The sequence below is a fragment of the Antechinus flavipes genome, chromosome 4 (genome assembly GCF_016432865.1).
Source record: "Antechinus flavipes isolate AdamAnt ecotype Samford, QLD, Australia chromosome 4, AdamAnt_v2, whole genome shotgun sequence".
In the NCBI taxonomy this organism is placed as follows: domain Eukaryota; kingdom Metazoa; phylum Chordata; class Mammalia; order Dasyuromorphia; family Dasyuridae; genus Antechinus; species Antechinus flavipes.
In genome coordinates, this window is record NC_067401.1 from 151218012 (window position 1) to 151240553 (window position 22542).

The 22542-nt window shown below is 38.0% G+C and overlaps 1 protein-coding gene across 1 annotated transcript in view; it reads left to right on the top strand.

Moving 5' to 3' along the window:
- SDK2 (sidekick cell adhesion molecule 2) overlaps positions 1 to 22542 on the top strand; it is a 165900-nt gene that overhangs the window by 93660 nt on the left and 49698 nt on the right. The window contains 6 exon segments of the mRNA XM_051995180.1: positions 1623 to 1726; positions 2422 to 2492; positions 7569 to 7704; positions 11587 to 11643; positions 13809 to 13910; positions 14163 to 14278. Of these exon segments, the coding sequence (XP_051851140.1) occupies positions 1623 to 1726; positions 2422 to 2492; positions 7569 to 7704; positions 11587 to 11643; positions 13809 to 13910; positions 14163 to 14278 (586 nt within the window).

Genomic DNA, 22542 nt, shown 5'->3' on the forward strand with positions numbered 1-22542 from the left:
TTTACATGAGCAAGAATTTCAACTACCCTTTTTTAAAAATTAAAAAGAAAGAAATTGAAGCTTGAAGCAATGTACTACACTTTAACTCTTTGGATATTTAATTCTTTTTAAGCCTCTTAAATGCAGGGAGAAGATGGCAATACCTAGGGAAGAGCTAGCTCAGATCTCAGCAATCTGAAGATCCTGTCCTTAGTTCTAAAGTGAGAATGAGTGAAAGGCAGAGGCAAAGAAAAAGACACTAACAGAGAGACACAGAGACAGAAAGAGACAAAGAACATGTCTACAAATATATACACACACACACACTTAATATGAATAAATATGTTCTCAGCAACTTCTTGCTCACAGCTAAATCTTAAAAGAAGCCAGAAAATTAAACTACCATGAGCTGAAAAAGCCCTGGCCTAGAAGTTTGTAACAGTGGTCTCTGTACTTGATTTATCTCTCTCTTCATTTGTTATTAACAGAGATGAGATCATGCATTTATACTTACTGGGTCAGGTTTAAAATTTACAGCTCCTCCATCCTTGATGCATTTGAAAATTTTGATCCCTGCATGTTATTGTCCAAAGGGGACTTAGAGTCTTCACTGTAATGCATGTTTTAATTACTACTTGCATGCTATGGAAAACACAGTTTTCTGGAATGAAACATTTGGGCATTCTAATGTGAGTAATTATAATGACCAGCTAGGGTCTCCAAAAAGAGATGAGGAAGCACCTTCTTCTTTTCAATAAAAGTGGGAGACCATGGGTATGGAATGTTATATACGCCACAAGACAAGGTCACTGTGTCATGTGATTTTGTTTAAAATTGAGAACTCATTAGGGAGAGAGGTAAGAGTCATATACGAATGCAAAGTTAAAGTATTCTATCCTGATAGGCATATCTAAGTACATCCACATTCAGAAGCTATAGCTTACAGTGCTTTGGGTTTCTTGCTTCAGGTTTCTTCAGGATGTAAAAAAAGAGCAAATGCTTTAAGCTAAAAGGAATCAGTGAAACATTGTTTTAAAATAGGGAAATGTAACTTGTGTGCAATTGATAGATCACTGGGTGTGGAGGCAAAAAGATTCTTCATTTAAACTTCATCACCAATGCTTATTAGCTATATAACTATTGGAAAGTCACTTAACTTTTCAGTTTTCTCAAAAATGAGGGGGTTGGACTCAGGTAGCCTCTAAGGTAGCTCCCTTCTAGCTTTAAATCTGATCCAGTGATGCTGTAGGAATTTATAAATAGTAATATTAAATATAAATAATAAATGTAATAGTAAATAAAATAGTGTAAATATGAATAGTGGTACTAAATATAAAAAGTTATATTAAAATTATAAATAGTAATGTTAAATTAAATATTGCTACACCACCATGTATAATACATTAGATAGCTACCTATCTTACCTATCCCTTCTTGCAGCACTGGATGTTGACCAAAGCAATTAACCTTTCCAGAATTTAGTTTTCCAATTTGTAACTTGGGAATGAGAATCCATGCCCCTTCTCATCAGCTCAAGATGGGCAAATGAACACGAAAAGGTCAGAGGCTACAGACAAGAGTCTTGTTGGAACTTGGACTACTATTCATTTGTTTAATTAAATTATCTCTTTATTTCATCTCAGGCTCAAGCCCTTCACTTCCTACAAATTCCGAGTCAAATCAACCAACGACATCGGGGACAGTGAATACAGTGAAGAATCAGAATCCCTTACCACGCTACAGGCTGGTCAGTGATCCTTTTTCCTCCCCACCCTGTGACATAACCTTAGGTTGAGCCATTTCCCGGTCCTACAAGGGGGCAGCAGCCATACTCCATCTCTCTCAGCCCTTAAAGTGGGAGAAGGTGCAGTATAATCTCTGGTTGGAGTTCCAGAAGAGTGGAGAGTGACCATCTTAATGTGGTGACAGGCTTGGGGATGCAAAGAGCGGAGAAAACCCAACATTACCAGCTTAAATGATATTAAGTGGTTAATTATCAGGTTGTATAGCCACCACACTGGTCTCTAGTTCAAGTATTTACTCTCTTCTCAAATCCTAAAGAAATCCAGAGTGAGAAACCCAAAGTAATCTCTGAATGTGGATGTTCTTAGAATATCATCTCAGAAACTGCCATGGACAAGAACAAGGCAAAGGGAGCCAGACACCTAATCCCATGAGGTTTGCTGTAGTAAAGCCCCTAGGCCTGTTGTCCATTGTCCTTGGAGTCCCTAGGGGATCTTTCTTCCTTTTTCCCCTCTCCCCAAAGAAGTCAGGTTGACCTCATTTTCCACCAGCTAGGGGGTGGTTCTTCTCAACACCATGAAGCTCAAAGTATCATTGGTCAGCCAACATGAAGAAATCATAAGGTTCATCTCAGAACTTGAAGGGAAGCTCTGAGCTCCAGGATGTCAGCATTTTCTTTCTCTCTCTCTCTCTCTCCAGCCCCTGAAGAAGCTCCCACCATCCTCTCTGTTACCCCTCACACCACCACTTCGGTGCTGATCTCCTGGCAGGTAGCGAGGGGCTGGAAGGTTGGGGAGGGATGAGGTGGCCATCTCCTAAAGACATGGGGATATGCTCTATGCTGAGACTCAAACCTTAGCAAAATCTTAAGGAATATATCTAATACTTCCTTTAGATAGTAAAAGAAAAGGCACTGAGGAGAGAGATTAACTACAGTGGGGAGAGAGCAGCTTCTTCTAAAGCACATATACAAGGACTGTGCTGATACAGCAGGGACTCATCCAAGTCTTCCACATATATTCTATCAGCAAGTGAAGGGATTCCCTGCAATAAAACTTAGAAATAGATATGTGGCTTATTTTATATACACCTTCCTTCCTAGTTTTGTGCTTGAAGCCTTTTTTTAGGTTCTTTCCTTCCAAGAAAATCAGCAATCTTCCTTTAATTCTCCACCAAGTCACATACTTAGATACTTCCTCAAATGAACCAGCTTAACCCTATCTAAGGATCTGGAAAATAAGAGGTTTGGGGGCACAGTGCCAGATCCCTATCAGTGACCTTCTGAGCCCCTCTTTGCCCTTTCCTCCTATCCTCCAAGTTCCTGACACTGACCCTCAGTGTCCAAAGAATAGTGCTATATATTATCCCAGGCTTATAGAATCCTAGATTTAATCAGCCCTCCTTTTCTGCAGATAGAAGCCTGGATCAATTAATGAATTTAAAAAAGGTATTTAATTAAGCACTTACTGTGTGTTAAGTACTAAGGATACCCCAAACAATTGAGATCTCTTGTTCTCAAAGAGCTGTCTTTCTAATTGGAGGAGACATATATAAAGAAAGTCTGTGATCAACAATGACAGGTCTTCTCAGCAACACAATGATTCAAGACAGATACAAAGAACTCATGATAGAAAATGCTATCCACATCCAGATAAAGAACTGATGGACTCTGAATGCAGTTCGAAGCATACTTTTTTCACTTACTTTTTTGTGTGTTTTTTCCCTTGTGGTTTGTTTCTTCTTTCACAATTGTGATTAATATGGAAATATGTTCTATTTGATCAAACATATATAGCAGATATCAAATTGCTTACCATTTTTGGAAAGGAGAGGGGAGAGTGGAAGGAAGAAAAAATTGAAACTCAAATGCTTGTAAAAATGAATGCTAAAGGGACAGCTAGATAGCACAGTGGATAGAGCACTGGCCCTAAAGTCAGGAGGACCTGAATTCAAATCCAGCCTCAAACACTTAACACTTCTTAGCTGTGTGACCCTGGGCAAGTCACTTAACCCCAATTGCCTCAGGGAAAAAAATGAAAAAAATTTTCTTTACATATATAAAATTGGAGTTAGGGGGGGAATAATTTAAAAAACAAAAAGGGGGGAATCTGACTATAAGACAAACAGAAAGGTCCTGAAATCCTAAGGGTGCAGAAGAGAGGTAGATGGCAAAGCCCAGAAGTCCTTAGGTTATAGAAGTAGTTAAGATGGCAGTTCTACAAGCCTGCAAGGTGTGAAGACAGAGCACGTAATAAGCCTAATATTCTCTCATCTCATCAGAAAGAATAGAGTTGTTGGTTTTCATCTCATGGAAATCTCTGTGAATAGTCAGGCAGCATGGGAAATAGAGGAGAAAAAGTAGAGAAGTCTGTTGTTGGCAACAATTTTTCCTGCCTTCCTATCACCTGGAATTCTGCGAAAGTTCTGGGATGGCCTGGGACAGAGGGAGAACCCTGGGACAGAGGGAGAACATGGAAGGGAACAATAAAGTGGGAGGGGTATGAATTTCTCTTTTCAGCCAACTATTCTGGTTGGGCTCTGGGACAAACCCTGGTCAAAAGGAGAGAAAGAGAGGAAGAAAAGGGGATGCTAGTTTTCATTGCTCTGGGACTGATAATGGGGAGAGAACTAAAGGCAAAAGAGGCAACTTGCCCTCCAGTAATGAGGACTCTTCCCTTAACCAACTATCCCAGCTATGGAAAGTGTTCCCACTCTGACCCTAGCCCAAGGCAGGGAGCAGCTAGTCTAAATTTTATGAGTTTTTATGATATCTGAGAGCTCTTTGAATAAAAATTCCCTCTTTCCTTCAATGCTGCAACTTAAAATCAGAACAGTAGGATAGCAGAGAGCATGAACACCCCACCAGCAGGCTGAGAGGCAATTAGAGGGCTAATTAAAGCAAGAACCATTGTAGCAGGTTCCATAAATTTGGTATCATTTTTCCCTAAGCCTTTCCACTATCCTAGCCTAGACATAAAGTCCCTGTGGATCGAGCTGTAAGCAAAGAAAAGGAAGACAAAGAGAATGTGTGTGTGTGTGTGTGTGTGTGTGTGTGTGTGTGTGTGTGTGTGTGTGTTCATCAGCTCTTGAAAATTCAAGGAACTGTCTGTCACAGCTTCCCAGAAACTCCAAGGAGAGTTGGGCCATTGAGTTTAGAATGAGGGATCAACAGTTGTAAGGAAGATGGCACCAAGCGTGAAAGAAAGGCAATAGCATCTATTAAAAAGAATTGGGTTTCTGGATCCATTACTAGCTTGCTCTATCTTTCTCTAAGCCTAAGCGTCTCCCATTGTTAAATGGAAAGTAATAAATAATAATAATAATAATACTTGACCCTCTCTACCTCATAGGGATCTTAGGAAGAAAGAGTAATAGATATAAAAAGATAGGAACTGAGCCTATGATTTCATCAGTATCGGAGTGAGAGAGTAGGAAGAGCTCCTAAAAATAAGGAAACTCTTTCTCCCAATACAGGTCAGTACCTTCTTCTCAACTTGTAGACACACTAGCTAGGTGGTACAGCAGATAGGATTAGACTTAGAGTCAGGAAAACCAGAGTTCAGATCTTGCCTCAGATACTAGCAATGTGACCATGAGCAAGTCACTTTAAAAAAAAACTCTGTCTGCCTCAGTTTCTTCATTTGTAAAATGAAGATAATATTACCTGCCTCCCAAGGTTATAAAGACAAAACAAAATAATATTTGTAAAGTGCTTTTAAACCTCAAAGCTTTATTATAGATGGTTATTATCTCATCTTTGTTATGTAAATTATATTTTATATTATATAAATGCTTATTAAGCAGTTAAGTGACTTGTACAAGGTCACACAAAGCCAGTATGTCACAAAGTCAAGACACAAACCCCAATCTTTGTGGCTCTGAAGCTAGCGCATGTGTCAGAAGCTTTTCCTCTACCTCCAACATCATGCTGCCTCTTTTTGTGAGAGTTTTTGTTGTTGTTGTTTTGAGAGTGAGGATTATTTGTTTTTAGCACAGTGCCTAACTCATAGTAAGCATTTAATAAATACTTATTGACTTGACTTTTAAAAACTGTATTATTTTTATTTTCTTAGAGCAGATAAATCCGCTGTTAAAACATTATAACAGTAGGGAACTGTATACCATAGTTCAAATTTATAAGGCATTTTACTGTTTATAGCCTTTCATGGCATTCTTTAAAACTCAACTCAAATCCCATTTGCTGTAGGAAGTCATTTCTGGTTTCCATCCCTACTTATCCCTCCCCAGCTGCCATAACGTTCCCTTTAACATTGCCTCCCTTTACATAGACTATTTCCTGTATACCTAGCTGATTGCTTGTTGTGTCCCTCATTAGAATGAAAATTTCTTCAAGGCAGGGTTTTTTTTCCCTTGGTTTCTCCAATGCTTAGTGTAGGTCCTGGCACATAATAGGTACTTAAGAAATGTATGTTGACTAAGTGACTTTCATCCCAACAACTCTAAGTAAATAGTACAAGGCTAATATTGCCCATTTTGCAGATGAGGAATCTAAATTTCAGAGGGGTGGTTATCTAAAGTCAAAAAACTAATAAGTATTAACATCAAAACTCAAAACCAAGTCTTCTTTCAAATCCAGTGTTCCTTCCAATTTCTCTCTCTCTTCCACTCCAGGACTTCCATCCCAACAACAGATGACTATCATCCTTTAAAAAAAAAAATCAATTGGGGTTAAGTAACTTGTCCAGGATCACACAGCAAGTAATTGTCTGAGGCCAGATTTGAACTCCTGATTACAGGGCCAGTGCCCTATTATCTCCAGGGGTCCAATGCAGCAGCTGAGAACATTTATCCCCCTCACCCAGGGCTATGAAGTTTCTTTATTTAAAGGCCCACAAAACAAAGTTTTTGTTTTGACTACAGTCCAGCCCTCCAACAGTCTGAGGGACAGTGAACTGGCCCCCTATTTAAAAAGTTTGAGGACTCCTGCAATCTACACTATACAGTTGCCCCAATTGTCACCTCTCAAGAAAAGAGGGTTAAACTGGATCCAGCTTACACTGTCTTATACCAATGGAGATAGCCAATTATTTAATTTTTACCCTCAGAATTTTGTTTTGTTGGTTGCCTAGACTTAAAAAAATGAGGGGAGAAAATGTTTATAATGCAGGTGGTGTCTGTCTTGCTTGAATACTTTCTCCTACTGCCACCACCCAGTTGTTAAATATTTACCAGCACACCCAGTGGGTATAAAAGACATATATTTGAAAGAGCAAACAAATAATAGAGAAGGGTATACTATAAGTATATGTCAGGAACTAGGCATTTATTAAGAACTTACTATGCTCTGGGGGTGCCAAGAAAGGCAAAAACAGTCTTTACACCAAGGAGCTCTCACCTTCTAATGGGAGAGACAACATGAAAATGACTATGTGCACACAAGATATAGACAGGGTATTTTGGAGGTAATTTCAGAAGGGAGCCATTAGCATTAAGGGAAAAGGATTTCTTATACAAAGTAGGGTTTTAGTTGAGACATGAAGGAAGCCAAAAGACAGAGATAACAAGGGAGGGAATTCTAGGCATGAGGGACAGTCAAAGAAAATACATAGTTGAGAGTTGTGTGATGAATCTCAAGGAGGGTAGTGTCCCAAGATTACAGAGTACCTAGAGGGAAATAAAATAAGAATGATAAGGTAGGAAGGGAACAGTTTATGAAAGTCTTTAAAAGCCAAACCAAATTTAATGTTTGAACCTGCAGGTAATAGGGAGCTACTAGAGATTGTGGTGAGGGGAAGGTGAAACAGACTTGTGCTTAGGAAAGTAAAATGTCATTTTACATGTTTGTGATTTGGAATATCTCTCCCTTGGGTTCCCTCCATCTCCAGCCACCAGCTGAAGATAAAATCAATGGGATACTGCTGGGCTTCCGGATCCGTTATCGAGAGCTGCTCTATGAAGGCTTGCGGGGCTTCACCATGAGAAACATCAATAATCCCAATACCAAATGGGCTGAGCTCACCTGTGAGTACAGAGGCTTAGGAAAGGGAGGAAATGGGGATTTGGGATGCAGGAGAGAAGGGAGGAGGGAAGAAGGGAAGAGGTGTGAAAAGATGCCATCCAAACCCAGCAAGACTCCCGTGGTGTCTGGCATCCTATCCTCAAGCTCTGTCTCATCCCTGCATTGCCTGGTCTGTAGAAGACAATCCTTCAGCCATCTGATAGCCTTGAAACCCTTTTTTCCTCTCCACTATCAGACAGTAGTTTCAGACCCTTCTTTCCTCCATCCTGTCTCATGCTCTTGTTCAGGGTCAGTAAGGCCAGGATATCCTTCTTGTTTATTGTGTGTTCTTGCGATTAAAACCAACCTATTCATGTGCATCCCTCTCCCCAGAGTTTGGCTCTTTACATTTGGGGGAAAAGTTTTAAAGCAGATAAAGTATCCTAGAAAGTCAGCAAAATTCAGTCTAGCAGATAAATTGGATCTTAAAAGAATGGTTCGATCATAAGAAACCCTATCACCATGTTTAAACATCATTCTCTATCTTTACAAAGTCCGACTTTGCTTTTCTGCCTGACCCCCAGTAAAATAGGGGCCTGCCCCACCTCTCCCCTCTCTGTCTCTCTTTGTCTCTTTCTCTCTCTCTTTCTCTCTCTCTCTCTCTTTTCTTTCTCTCTTTCTCTCTCTCTCTTCTCTCTCTCTCTCTCTCTCTCTCTCTCACACACACACACACACACACACACACACACACATACACACACGTAACTTAATACTTGAAGAATCAATCAACAAGGGACTACTAAGTGGCTCAGTGAATATAGTGCCAAGCCTGGAATCAAGAAGATCCATGTTCTTGAATTTAAATCCAGCCTCAGAAACTTACTAGCTGTATGATCCTGCACAAGTTTCTTCACTCTGCCTCAATTTCCTCATCTATAAAATGAGCTGGAAAAGGAAATGGCAAGCCACTCCAGCATCTTTGTCAGGAAAACCCCAAATGGTAGGTATCACAAAGAGTCAAACACTATTGAAAACAACTGAAGCAAAAAAAATCAATTAACAAACATTAAGTACATATATAAGTACATATGTAAGTATCAAGTACTATAGTAGGCACAGAAGATAGATAGAAAGGCAAAGAATGAAACAATCTCTGCTCTCAAGGAACTGACATTCTAACAAATCTGTCACCTCATTGATGTGGGTATCACCTCCATCAAGATCGATTGCAACCACTCTACAACTTCATAGGAGACCTTCAACAGTCCTATAGCCAAAGTATTTATCACCCTGCATCCAAACTGGTATTGAGCATCTCTGAACTTAGCTAGGCTAGTCCTCAAATAGCAGGAGTACATCAACAGACTCCCTCTCAAATCCCTTCTGATTTGGTAGGATGTGCCAGAGCTTACATAACCTTTGAAAATTCAGGATTGCCTCCATACCACAAGGAGAGATTAAAAGAAGAATGCAAGGGGAGAATAGACAAACGTAGATGACACAGAGAGAGACATGAAAATAAACATACTGACAAAGACAGAGAGACAGTCATATAGGCACAAAGAGACATACCCAGAGAAGAATGATCATTAGAAATCAATATACAGATATAGAAAAATAATTAGATATTATGTAGATAATTTGAGATACATCATCAAAAATAGATAACTAGACAGAGATAAAGATAGAAAACAAATAGATAGATAGGCATATATATGTATAGAAAGAGATGATAGATAAAAGAGATATATAGAAAAATAGTCAGAAATGATAGAGATAAGCAAAGATATAGAAAACAATTAAAGATGTTAGAGATAAGGATAGATGATTAGACAAAGATAGATTAAAAACAGATAATTAGGAGTAGATATATTGATAGATAATAGACATAGAAAGATATAAACTATTAGATGAATATAAAGATAATTAGTCAAAGATGACAGATAAAGAATTCAAAAGCAATAGACACAGATATAGAAAAATAATTAGAAATAACATAAATAATTAGTATAGGTAATCAAAGCTAGAAAGATAACTAGAGAGACATACAGATAGATAATATAGACAATTAGACAAATATATAATAGAGATGATAGATAAAATAGAGATAGGTAGACAGAAAAATAATTACTCAGAGATGTTGAATTGAGATAGATATAGATAATTAGACAAAATAGTTAATTAGGGACAGATAATTAGAGATAGAAATAGATTGATATATAATAGACTTGGAAATAAATTTTAGATGTATATATATATAGATGATCATAAATTAGCAAAAAATGATATAGAAATGTAAAGATATATAAAGCTATTTAGCCAGAAATGATAAATAGATGAATAGATAGAATAGTTAGATATTTAAATAGATATAAAGATGAATGGATGAATAGATGTAGTAAGCCCTTTATAATGAGGAGTAACATAGCTCACATTTATATTACACTTTAACATTTGCAGAGGACTTTACATTTACATTTGATTCTCAAAATAATCCTATGAAGTGGGCTCTATTATTATAACAGGACAGTCTTGGGCAACCTAGTATAGGAAACAATTGGGTTCAAATCCTGCCTCAGACACTGACTAATTGGGTTGTGTTGGGCAAGTCATTTAATCTGTTTATGACTTAGCCAATTCCCTAAGACTTACCTATTATAATCATGGAGGACACTGGGAAATGGAACTTCCCTATACCTGTGAAATCCCAGACCCTGTGCTTATTTGCTTCAGGAAGCTGATTGCATCTGTGTTAAAAGAAGATTGCAATAATTTTGTTGTATACCTGTTTATTACACCACAGCTAGGTGGCGCAGTGGATAGAGCACCAGCCCTGAAGTCAGGAGGATCTGAGTTCAAATATGATCTCAGACACTTAATATTTCTTAGTTGTGTGACCCTGGGCAAGTCACTTTAGCCCAATTGCCTCAGCAAAAACAAAACAAATGAGAGAGAGAGAGAGAGAGAGAGAGAGAGAGAGAGAGAGAGAGAGAGAGAGAGAGATTGATTGAGATTGAATTACTAGGGGGCTATAACCTCAGAATAAGCAAAAGGGAATCATCATATGGATTTTTCTAAGTGTTCATATATGACTTAGCCAAGAAGTAATGAATGCAACTATTTTCACAAACCATGCAAAAAAAAAGAGTCTCATTTTTATAATTATATCATATACATGCATTATAAATGTTCACAATATAGGTATATTTATGTGTATATTCTCTTTCCCAAAATCCTACACCCACCCCTGCCTTTTTTTCTAGTTATCTAAAACCACATAATGTCCATGTAGCCTGGTGATTGCAGTCTTAGACCCCTGAGAGTTGATACTTCTACTTCCTTGATTCTATCTGTAAAACATATAGAGATCCATGAGAAAAGGTTAAGGTAGAATCTGAATAGTTTTAGAGTCAGAAGAATCCAACTATCATATTCACTTAGTCCTGACTTGTGGGAGAACCCTCAGAGCTTGTCTGATTAGCCAGAGTTGGACACTCTATCTTGATCCCAACATAGTGAGGTCATTTTGGTCCTTTTTGAGAATGAAAGATAATAATCAATCAACTTGGTTGTGATATGAGGCAAATCATCTGAGACAAAATCAGGGAGTATTTGAGGATCCTCTGGGCCCAGAATCTTAACCCTGTGATAAGTGCTTTCATCATAGCTTTCTCCTCACTTGCCACTGATTCTGGCTGCTGATCTGGTGTCTACATGCTCATTCCTCTCTCACTTCCACTAAAATCTTTAACTTCCCTTAGTAGCTGTCTTTCTCCCATTTCCCCCTAATAGTGTCAAAATCATTAGTTTCTCTCTGTAAAATGTTTGATGTGCGTGTGTGTGCTAACTTCCATGTACTCTATCCCTTCTGCCCCTCCTCCCTGCCTCCCCACACCTGCCAACAGCTATGTATGCTGTGCGGAACCTGAGCCGACCCAGCCTCACGCAATATGAACTGGACAGTAAGTCTCCTTGTTTCTTCATCTGACCTCTAAATTAACAGCCCCCTTTCCCCAGTGGGTGTTCTTCTATTATTGGGCAAGGGCTAGGGCTTCTGAAACAAGATGTCCACTGTCCAAATTGATTCCTGAGTTGAAGAAAGAATATAGAGTAGAAACAGCTTTCTTTTGATGGAGACATGAGAGTATAAAGGTGCAAAATGTTGCATACATTCAGATGAAATCACTCTGTCTGACGGTTTTTTCACTGCTAGAGAGGGAGGATTCATTATGGGGACCGTAGTTCAGTATGTCCAGAAACAACTGTGGAAAAAAACCAAAGGCATGACATGTTATGGGGGGATGGATATTGCTAAGACTTAAAGTGTTAACCTATTGCAGAGAAATGGAGCTAAGGAAGAAGCCACCAGAATGCTACAGCTAGCAAACCATACCCCAGCTCATTTCTATCACCACACACGACCATGCCTTTTCCCAACAAAAAGAAAAATCAGCAACTTCAAACCCACTGGATATTTGTTTTATCATGGATATTCTCCTCTAGTCCTTCCCACCAAGTATGAACTAATATATATATACACATATATACATATGTGTATGTGTGCATATGCATACACACACGCACACACACACACACACACACACACACACACACACACACACTATCCACTAGTAAGATAGGAGGAGAGAGATCAAGGAGATTGGAGGTTGGGAATCTTGTATACTATGTGCTGTTATCATACATATGAACCCACACTGAGCAAGGGGCTTGCAAAGTCTTGAGCTGCTTTTAAGAATATCATTTTTCAAAGGGACTTTCTGACTTCCCTGGTACAAGTCTCATGTATTGGCCTTGAGTTTCTCATCATTTTTGTGTGACCTGAATCCCTTTGGTTGAGTCTATGGATCCCTTCTCAGAATAATGCCTTTTTTAATAATTGAAGGAAATGCTAACTTTTAATTAGAGATTAGGGGGAAAAAATGCTTTTTACCCTCCTAAAATCTATCCACAGTCTCCTTGAGGCTCCAAGGGACCAAAGTTAAGATCCTCTGCCTTATGATTTGTTCATTCTGTACCACATCAGAGTCCAGAAATTCTCCGTACCTCTTCACGCTCCTTTTCCCACTTTCTAATGGGAAAGGCAGCAGTGACTTCTGAAGGCAAAAAGTGGCAAGAACCTGAATGGGAAAGTTTAGAGGGGATGGTCTCTAGTTTCAGGAAAATTTTCATTCTTCCTCTGAGATCTACCTTTACTTGTTGTTGTTGTTGTTGTTATTGTTCTTTTAAAAAAAAGTGTTACGGTTAGGACCTGTTCACATTTTCTATCTAGGAAAGCTATCCAACAATGTATATATACAACAGTGTACAAAGAATAAGGAGAAAAGATTGAGATTCAAATTTTGGCAGCTCTGTAGGAGGGGGACAGAAGACACATAAGGAGTAGTTGGGCAGGGGTATGGGGGAAAAAGAGCCTTTGAAAGCTAATTATTAAATTTTCAGAGTGAACATTTACACATTGAAAATTGGCAAAGAAGAAGCTAGATGGCACAGTGAATAGAGTACTGGCCAGTCAGGGGGACCTGAGTTCAAATTGGACCTCAGACACTTAACACATCCTAGCTGTGTGTCCCTGGGCAAGTCACTTAACTCCAATTGCCTAAGAGAAAGAAAGAAAGAAAGAAAATTGGCAAATACCACAAATCAGGGTTGTTTTATTGTTTCATTTATTGCCAAGGCTTAAGAAAATGATAGAGAAAATGTTAAAATGCAAATTATATTTTAAAATGTGTAATCTTCTTCCCCATCCCAGTTCAGTTGTTAAACATTTATCAGCATGTTGGGGAAGAATTTGAACTTTTAAAATAGATGCTGCAGTGGAATAATAGAAGCAATAGTAGTAGGATGCAAAGCAAAAGTGTGTCCAGAGAGAGGGAAGGCAGTTGCATGAAGCAGAAATGGACCCCCACCCCAGTATTGCTTTCACCCTTTAACTTCTTCTATCAGTGTGCAGAACAACAAGCCAGCCCCTTTCTCATCTCTACCCAAGCCGAACTCCTTCCCTGAATGACCAGAGCATGCACCCCCTCATCCCTGTCCCATACATACACCCTCACCTTCACAGTAACTTCTCTCTGTGTCCTCTTCCTATTCCCCTCCTCCCCACCAGATCTAAGTAAGCACAAACGCTATGAGATCCGGATGAGTGTCTACAATGCTGTGGGGGAGGGACCATCCAGTTCACCCCAGGAAGTGTTCGTTGGAGAGGCAGGTGAGTAAAGTGATATGACATTTCTCCCCGTAACACCTTTTCCTCCTAGCATCTACCACTGCACACATTTCCATGCCAGATTTTCCTTGGTCCTCTCCCAGCCACCTTTTAAGGCCACTGGAAAAGATATTGCAGTATGGAGACCCTACTCGCCTGGGCTGCCCTTCCACCTGCTCTAGCACACACACACACACACACACACACACACACACACACACAATCAGCCTTATTTTTTTCCTCTTCATCTTCTAGTGCCTACTGCTCCGCCACAAAATGTAGCTGTCCATGGTGCCACAGCCACACAGCTAGATGTGACATGGGAACCCCCTCCACTAGAGGCACAGAATGGTGACATCCAAGGCTATAAGGTACATATAACGTTCTTCAACAGAATACAGGAAACCAAACAAATAAAGAAAGACCTTAGCAATCTACAGAATGACCAGCAGGGCTTTAGCTGTAAAAAACTTTTCAGTGTCTTCTGTCCTAGATTGGGGGATGGACACCCCACACCTCTACCCCCCAGTGTACAATGTACTGTCTAGATGAGCTTTGCTAAAGGTGAAATGATTTGTCTAGGTTCACATAAAGTGGCTCGGTGAATAGAGAATATCAGTTTTTGAGTCAGGAAGCATCATCATCCTGAATTCAAATTTGATCTCAGAAATTTACTACCTGTGTGACCCATGGCAAGTCACTTTACTCTGTACCTGAGTTTCCCCATCTATAAAATAAGGTGGACAAGAAAACAGCAGCTATTTCTATATATGTGTGTATATGTGTATGTATATGTATGTATTTGTGTATGTATGTGTGTGTGTAAAATCAATCTAGTATCTCTGCCAAGAAAACCCCAGATGGAGTCATAAAGAATCAGATGTGACTATGAACAACATACTAGCCAGTAAGAGGTAGAACCAGGAGGAGTGCTGTCTTAAAATATTTGAAGAAAAAAAAAGAATATTTGAAAGACTGTCATATAGAAGATGAATTAACCCAATTCTTATACAGAGGGTAGAGAGAGCACTTTACCTCTCTCTCAACCAATTCTTGGGACCTTCCACTCCTACACACCACCCCTATCTCCATTCTTGGTCTATCTGTCCTCAACCTGAGCTGCTACATTCAGTTTTCTTATCTCTCTTTATAAGCCTTCATCCAGTTTCTCCATTCAAGTCTTCCTCCAATTTCTCATCATAGTATGAAGCTCAAAGCTCTGAAGATCTTAAAGAAAGAAGAGTGTAAAAGGTCCAACTATAAAAATTCTCCTCTAAAACCTGCTTAAGAAGCAATCATCCAAGATTTGCTTGAAGACTGTCAGTGAAAGGGAAACTCACAACAGGCCATTCAGCTTGAGGAAAGTTCTCATTGTTAGGAAGTTTCTCCTAAGCCTATCTTTTTGTAGCTTCTACCTGTTGCTCAAAGTTTTGCCCTCTAAGGCCAAGTAGACTCAGATTAACTTGTCTTCTGTTTCAAATCTTTTAACCCAGTTCTCAGTTTTTGCACCTATAAAATAAAGCTATGTGTTCTAGTGAAAAGGTCACCAGACAATTTCAAATTTCAGCTCCAGCATTTACTAGCTGTGTAATTTTGGGCAAATGACTTCCCTGAGTCTTGGTTTCCTCATCTGTAAAATGAGGAAATTGGACCAGTTGACCTCTGAGGTTCCTTCCAGTTCTAAATCTAGGTTTCTAATGCCTTATAACCTCTTTCTCACTCCCCTACCTTCTCTCTAACTTACAACCAATTAGTTTTCTCCCCATAATCCTAGTTACAGCTATGAGGAGAGGGGAGAGGGATGGACTTGTTCTTCCTGGACTTTTTTCATAAATCTCTTCATAACAAGGAGAACCCCACTTCAAAAAGAGTTTTCAAAACTGGGACAAAGAAAAAAAAAACATTGGAGAGGAAGCATAACATTATGGAAAGAGCAATGGCTTTGAGTCAGAAGATTTGGGATCAAATTCCAGCTTCACCACTTACCAGATAAGTGATTTGGGATACATCATGTCCTCTCTTTAATCTCAGCTTCCTTTTCTATAAAGCAGAGGGGGAAGTGTTGTGCTAAATAATTTCTAAGTTCTCTTCCAACTCTAAATTCTATGATTCTGTGTTCCCAAAGGCTTTAAGTGAGGTTTCTATGAATAGTTTGGGACTCTTCAGAGATGTTATTTGGTTAAAAATGATAATAATTAGGGTAATAACACAGACTAAAATCCATTACAGCAAATTCCAGTTCATATCTTGTACTGAAAATAATCATTTCCTAGAGGAGATATAGATTACAGGAATGTGTATATATATATATTATATATATATATATATATATATATGCATATAGAGTATATATAGATATATATATGCATATAGAGTATATATAGATATATAATATGTATGTTGTATACATGTATATTGTGTGTACTTGTATAAATATGTACCTGTATCCATATGTTTATGTGTGCAAATCTCAGCTTCCTCACCTGTAAAATGGAGATAATAAGATAATAATTTTATACTACCTATTTGTTGTTGTGGGTTATGTACTTTTCAGGGCTTTGTTCACTTAAAACCCTGGAGAAGCTGAGCATGAAAGCTTGTGTTTGCAATCTTTTCTCCTGGAAATAGCTGAGGAAGTTCTGAGTTACAGTAAGCATAAAGACAATCAGAGTATCCACACTAATCTGATAAACTCCCCAGGAATAAAGGGGTGGAATGAGTGGTAAGGAGGTTGCTGCCTAAGGAGAGATCAACCATTCTAAGTCAGAAATGAAGCAGGCAGAGCTTCCATGCTAATCATTAGAAGATTTGGGCCCATGAACAGCCTGAGTGAGACAGGAGGAATACCAAGTCTTTTAAAAAATCACTATAGAAATGTGAAGTATTGCCTTTTAACTACACAAAAAAAGTAGGGCAAAGAATATTGACACCATTTTAAAGATAAGGAAGCTAAAAGTGTCTTTCCCAAAGCCCAGAGATTCAAAAGGCCATACTTCTCCCTTCCCCTAGAGCTGTAAATATGTAATATTTTCTCCTGAACAAAAATAGCTGAGGGAAAAGGAAAGCGAGAAGACACAAGAATCAGAGGTATGGAGATCTAGAGCTGGAAAAGACTTTTTTTAATTGCAATTAATTAGATAATATTGGAATTAATTAGGAAAAAAAATAGAACCCAGGCTTTTGATTCCTATAATTTTATCCCCTCTCTCCTATACTGGCATTTTTAGAAATAGCCTCAAGTACTGAGGCAGTTGTGTCAAATTCTTGATTGCTTTCTTCATTCTCAGACCTCTAGACAAAGGAAATGGGCCAAGCCACTGGACTAGGTTGCCTGTTTGTAATAGACTCATTTCCCACTGCTAGCATCCAGCCTCAGTTCCTAAGGTACCTTTAATTGGTTGGAGACCAGAGCCAGTTCTGGGGTTTCTTGCCCTCCAGAGGTTCGAGGAAGGCATCTGGCCAAGAGAGCCATAAGGACATATGACACCATGAGAAATATCACCCTGAAACACTTGGCAGTGGCAGCTGGGAAAAACAAACACTGTGCCTATAGCATATGTCACCCATGCATTGGAGTGAAAAAGAGGCAAAAAATAGTTGGGCAGCCACCAGCCTGGTAATGTGTTAAAGAATGGAAATTTCACAGGCAAACATTAAGACTTAAACTTCCATATGCACACACATACACCCCATACATAAAATAAGATTTTTTTTTAAAGTCCTACTATGAATCTAACTCTGTTCTAGGCACTGTGGGGAATATAAAGGAAGGGAATAAGCACTTATATAGCACCTATATGCCAGGCACTAAGCTAAGCACTTTTTATAAACATTATCTCATTTAATCCTCATAACAACTCTGCAAGATAGGTGCTATTTTTATCATATCCATTTTACAGATGAGGAAATTGAGACAATTATTAAGAGAGTTGGCTCCAGATCATACAACTGGTGTGTGAGGCTAAATTTGAACTCAGATTTCCCTAACTTCAATCCTAGCACTCTATCTCTTGAACCCCCAGTTGACTTTAGAAATAGATGATGTGGGCCCAACTCTTCTATATATGAAACAGCTAAAATGTATAATATAAACCAATATATAATATATAACCAAGTACAGTACAAATTATTAGTTTAATAAGAAGTCCCTCAAATATACACTTATCTGTGGATAATTATTTGCATATGATAGACACAGGATCATGTACACATGTATGTATGTATCTCCCACTAATAGTTACATATATGTGAATAGGTATGTTTGCATGCATATATGTGTATTTTCTATTCTTTGGCCAGACAGTGAAATTGTCTAATGTTAGTATTAGTCAATTAATTTTTGGCCAACTTAAAATCAATAATCATAAGAATAATGACTGTTAAGCTGATGCCTTAAAATTTTCTTTTTTTCTTTTTTCTGAGGCAAGTGAGTGACTTGCCTAGTGTCACACATCTAGGAAGTGTTAATTATCTGAGGCCATATTTGAACTCAGGTCCTCCCGACTTCAGGGCTGGTGCTCTATTCACTGTATCACCTAGCTGTCCCCCCTTAAAATTTTCAAAATACTTTAAATAAGTTATCTCTCTCAAGTTATAAAATTTTAATAATATGAAATAAAATACATAATAATTGTTATCCCCCTCTTATATGGCTCCAAGGAAATTATTGACTTGCCCACTGTCATACAGTTAACAAGTGTCAGAACTTTCTGGGTCCTGTTCTCTATCCACAATACCATATTACCAATCTACCTCTCTTTTTTTGAATATTATCCAGATAACAGTATTACCAAAGCAGTTAATGTTAACATTAATCAGCAAGACTTGGCACTTCTAGCCTCCCAAATGGACATTGTTAGCCATCAAATGAATCTGAAAATGACATAATATTCAAATCAGACATTGGCTATGAGATCCATAAAAACTGATAGATACAAACACTAATGTAAAATTGTTGTTCCTGCTGCTGTTATTGTTGTTATTATTGTGCCCTTCAATTGTTTCTGTTATCCAACTCTTCCTAACCCCACGGACCATAGCCTGCCAGACCCTTTTGTCTTTCATTATCTCTTGAAATCTATCTAAGTTCATGTTTATTATTTCATGACACTATCTAACCATCTCTTTCTCTGCCATCCCTTTTCCTTTTGCTTTCAATCTTTCCCAACTTCAGGGTCTTTTCCATTGAGTCCCATCTTGTCATTATGTAGCCAAAGTACTTAAGTTTCAGCTTTAGTATTTGACCTTTCAGAAAATATCCTGAATTAATTTTTTTAAGTATTTTCTGATTTGCTCTTTGTGCTGTCCAAGGGACTCTCAAAAGTCTTCTTCAGGACCACAATTCAAAAGTGTCAGTTCTGTGGTTCTCAGCTTTCCTTAAAATCTAACTCTCACAGTCATTCATTACTACTGGAAAAACCATATTTTTGACTATATGGACGTTTTGTCAGCAAGATGATATCTGTGCTGTTTAGTATGCTATCCAGATGTAGACAACACCTACACACTATACAAAAAGACACTCATGTATTTATTTACATGCTCCAATATGTATAAAGACCCAGAGATATACAATGCACACAAACACACCTTTATTTATATCATTCTCTAAAGAAGAGTTTATGAGAGAGCAATGGGGACCAGCAAAATGGCTCAATGGTTAATGTGCTGGGTCTGAAATCAAGACAACTCAGCTTCCTGAGTTCAAATCTGACTTCAGAGACTTCCTAGCTCTGGAACTCTAGATAAGTTACTTAATCCTGCTTGCCTCAGTTTCCACATCTGTAAAATGAGCTGGAGAAGGAAGCTGAAAACTATGCTACTATCTCTGCCAAGAAAGCTCCAAACGGGGTCAAGAAGAGTCAGACGTTAATGGAAACAATTGAACAATAATAGCTATGAGGGAAGATACAGGAGAAAGCAAAGGTTTAAGCATCAGGAAGTCCGGCTTCTGGGCTCCTTATCCAAGGGATTACTGTAATTGGCTGAGTGCAACATAGTAGCCTGTCCTGCTCTCTCACTTCCTTTGGTCCTTCTGCTGCCTTGGAGTGGGAAACAAAATCCAAAGCCTTTGAGAACCTAGTACCAGTAAAGATCAATTGAGCCAGAAGGTGGCGCCAGATAACTTGAAATGGCAAAAATAATCTCAATTTCCTCTGGTCCTATCTTTGTGATGGAGATTGACAGTTATAGACTATGGAACCTCAAATGGGTCTTCATTTTAAAATTTATCTAATTTATCCCACTCATTTTATGAAGGAAATGTCTGTGGCTCCTTTCAAAGCTCTAGAATCACAAAGATATTAAGATTTAAGAGGCTGGGTTATATTACCAGATGAGAGTTTTCAGAACCCAGATCCCCAATACACATGCCAGGAAATATCTGAAAAGGATTCCAGATAGTATTGTGATAAACCAAAACCATGAGAAACTGGAATAATCTCTAATAACCAGGGTAGGGAAGCGAGGAAGGGCAGAGAGACTCTAAAGAACTAGAAAAAAAAATTATCTATAGACAAAAGATTAATTGTCTCAAGAGAAATCTTTTTTTAAATGGAAAGGAAAAGGGTCTAGCAGCACCAGGTCTCAAACAATGCTACAAAGCAGTAATCGCAATTATTTTGTACTGGTTTTTTTTTAATAGAAAAGTTTATTCATGGAATAAGATAGGTACATAAGATCCTGAAACTGAAAGACTAAGATAAAGATTCACTCTTCAATAAAGATTGCTAAGAAAACCAAAAAGGAGATAAACAGAAATTAGGTGTGGGCCAACATCTGAGATTGTACTACAACAAGTTTCTCCAAGAGGATATATGACTTAGATATAAAAGGTCACATCATGAACAAATTAAAAGAGTAAGAAAGGAAATACTTTTCACAAGTATGGAGAGAGGAGGAATCTTTGACTAATAAGAGATAAGAAAGATCATAGGAAATAAAATAAAATATTTTGACTGCATAAAATTTAAGTTTTTGCACAAACAAAATCTTTGCAATTAGAATTAGAAAAGGACTGGCTAACTCAGAAAAAAAAAAAAACTCTTTTGCAGCAAATTTCTCTGATAAAGGACTGATACCAAGATTTATAGGGAACATGTGTATGTGTGTGTGTGTGTGTGTGTGTGTGTGTGTCTTTGTGTGTGTATAAAAACAAGAACTGTTCCCAAATAGTCAAAGGATATAAATGAATGATTTTCATATAAGAAAGGCAGACCATCCAGAACAAAATAAAAAACATGCTTCAAATCACTTCAAATAAGAAGAAATGCAAATTAAAGTAATTCTAAACTAACTCATACCCATCAGTTTGGAAAATGTGTCAAATAACAATTGTTGGTGGGACAGCAGAAATATAACAGGCAAACTAATGTATTCTTTTTTATTATATTATAGCTTTTTAGTTACAAGATATATGCATGGGTAATTTTTCAGCTTTGACAATTGCAAAACCTTTGTTCTAACTTTTCCCCTCCTTCCCCCCACCTCTTCCCCCAGATGGCAGGTTGACTAATACATGTTAAATATCAAACTAATGTATTCTTGATGGAGTTATAAATCACTCCAACCATTCTAAAAGGCAGCTTGGAACTGTCCCCAAAAAGTGACTAAACTATATATAAATACTAAGTTATCAATCAGTCATTTTTCAATTATGTCAAATTCTTCATAACTCCATTTGGAATTTTCTTGGCAAAATTACTGTTGTGGTTGCCATTTACTTCTCCAGTTCATTTTACAGATGAAAAAACTGAGGTCAGTAAATTTGAATGACTTGTCCAAGGTCACACAGCCTAAGTGTCTGAGGCCAGATTTAAACTTTCAAAGAGCCTTCCTGACTCCAGTCTGTCACTTTACACCACTTAAATACATATCCCTAAAGAGATCAAAGAGATAAAAAATTCATGTGTACAGAAATATTTCTTATGGCTCTTTTTATAGTAGCAAAAAATTGTAAACAAAATGGATGTTATCAATTGGTGAATGGCTAATCAAATTTCGGTATGTCAGTGTTACATAGTACTATTGTTCCATAAGAAATGATGAAAGAAATGGTTTCAGAGAAAGCTGGGAGGGCTTAATATGAAGTAATGCAGAATGAAGTGACTAGAACCAGGAGAACAATTTGTATTATGACTACAAGACTGTATTCAATGAAACAATCAAAGCAACTGTGAAACACTTAAGAATTCTGAGTAATGCAATGACCAGTCAGGATTCCAGAAGACTGGTGATGAATCATGGAGTAATCCTGATATCAGAAAAAAGAAGCATGATGGAATTTTTTTTAATTCTAAAAGGAAAAGAAGAAATTTCAGAAGGGGACATAGGCAAGCAAAGAATTGTTAGAACAAATTTGTTAAATTTGAAATGTACTTTAAAGAAAATAAATTGTACATAGTAGAAATTTATACACCTCAACTAAGGACTTGGCACCTTCTCTCTCAGACTTCCACAAGCACATAGAGACATTCTTTGTAGATAAACATAAGGGGAAACAAGTATATGGAAGGGCCACTGAAAAGTTCTTCATTTTGATTCTCAGAAACAGCTAAATATTCATTCTTCTCATTTTACTTCCCAAGCAGCTCAAAAGCTATTTTCATTGACTCTAAAGTTCATGTCTTATGGGAGC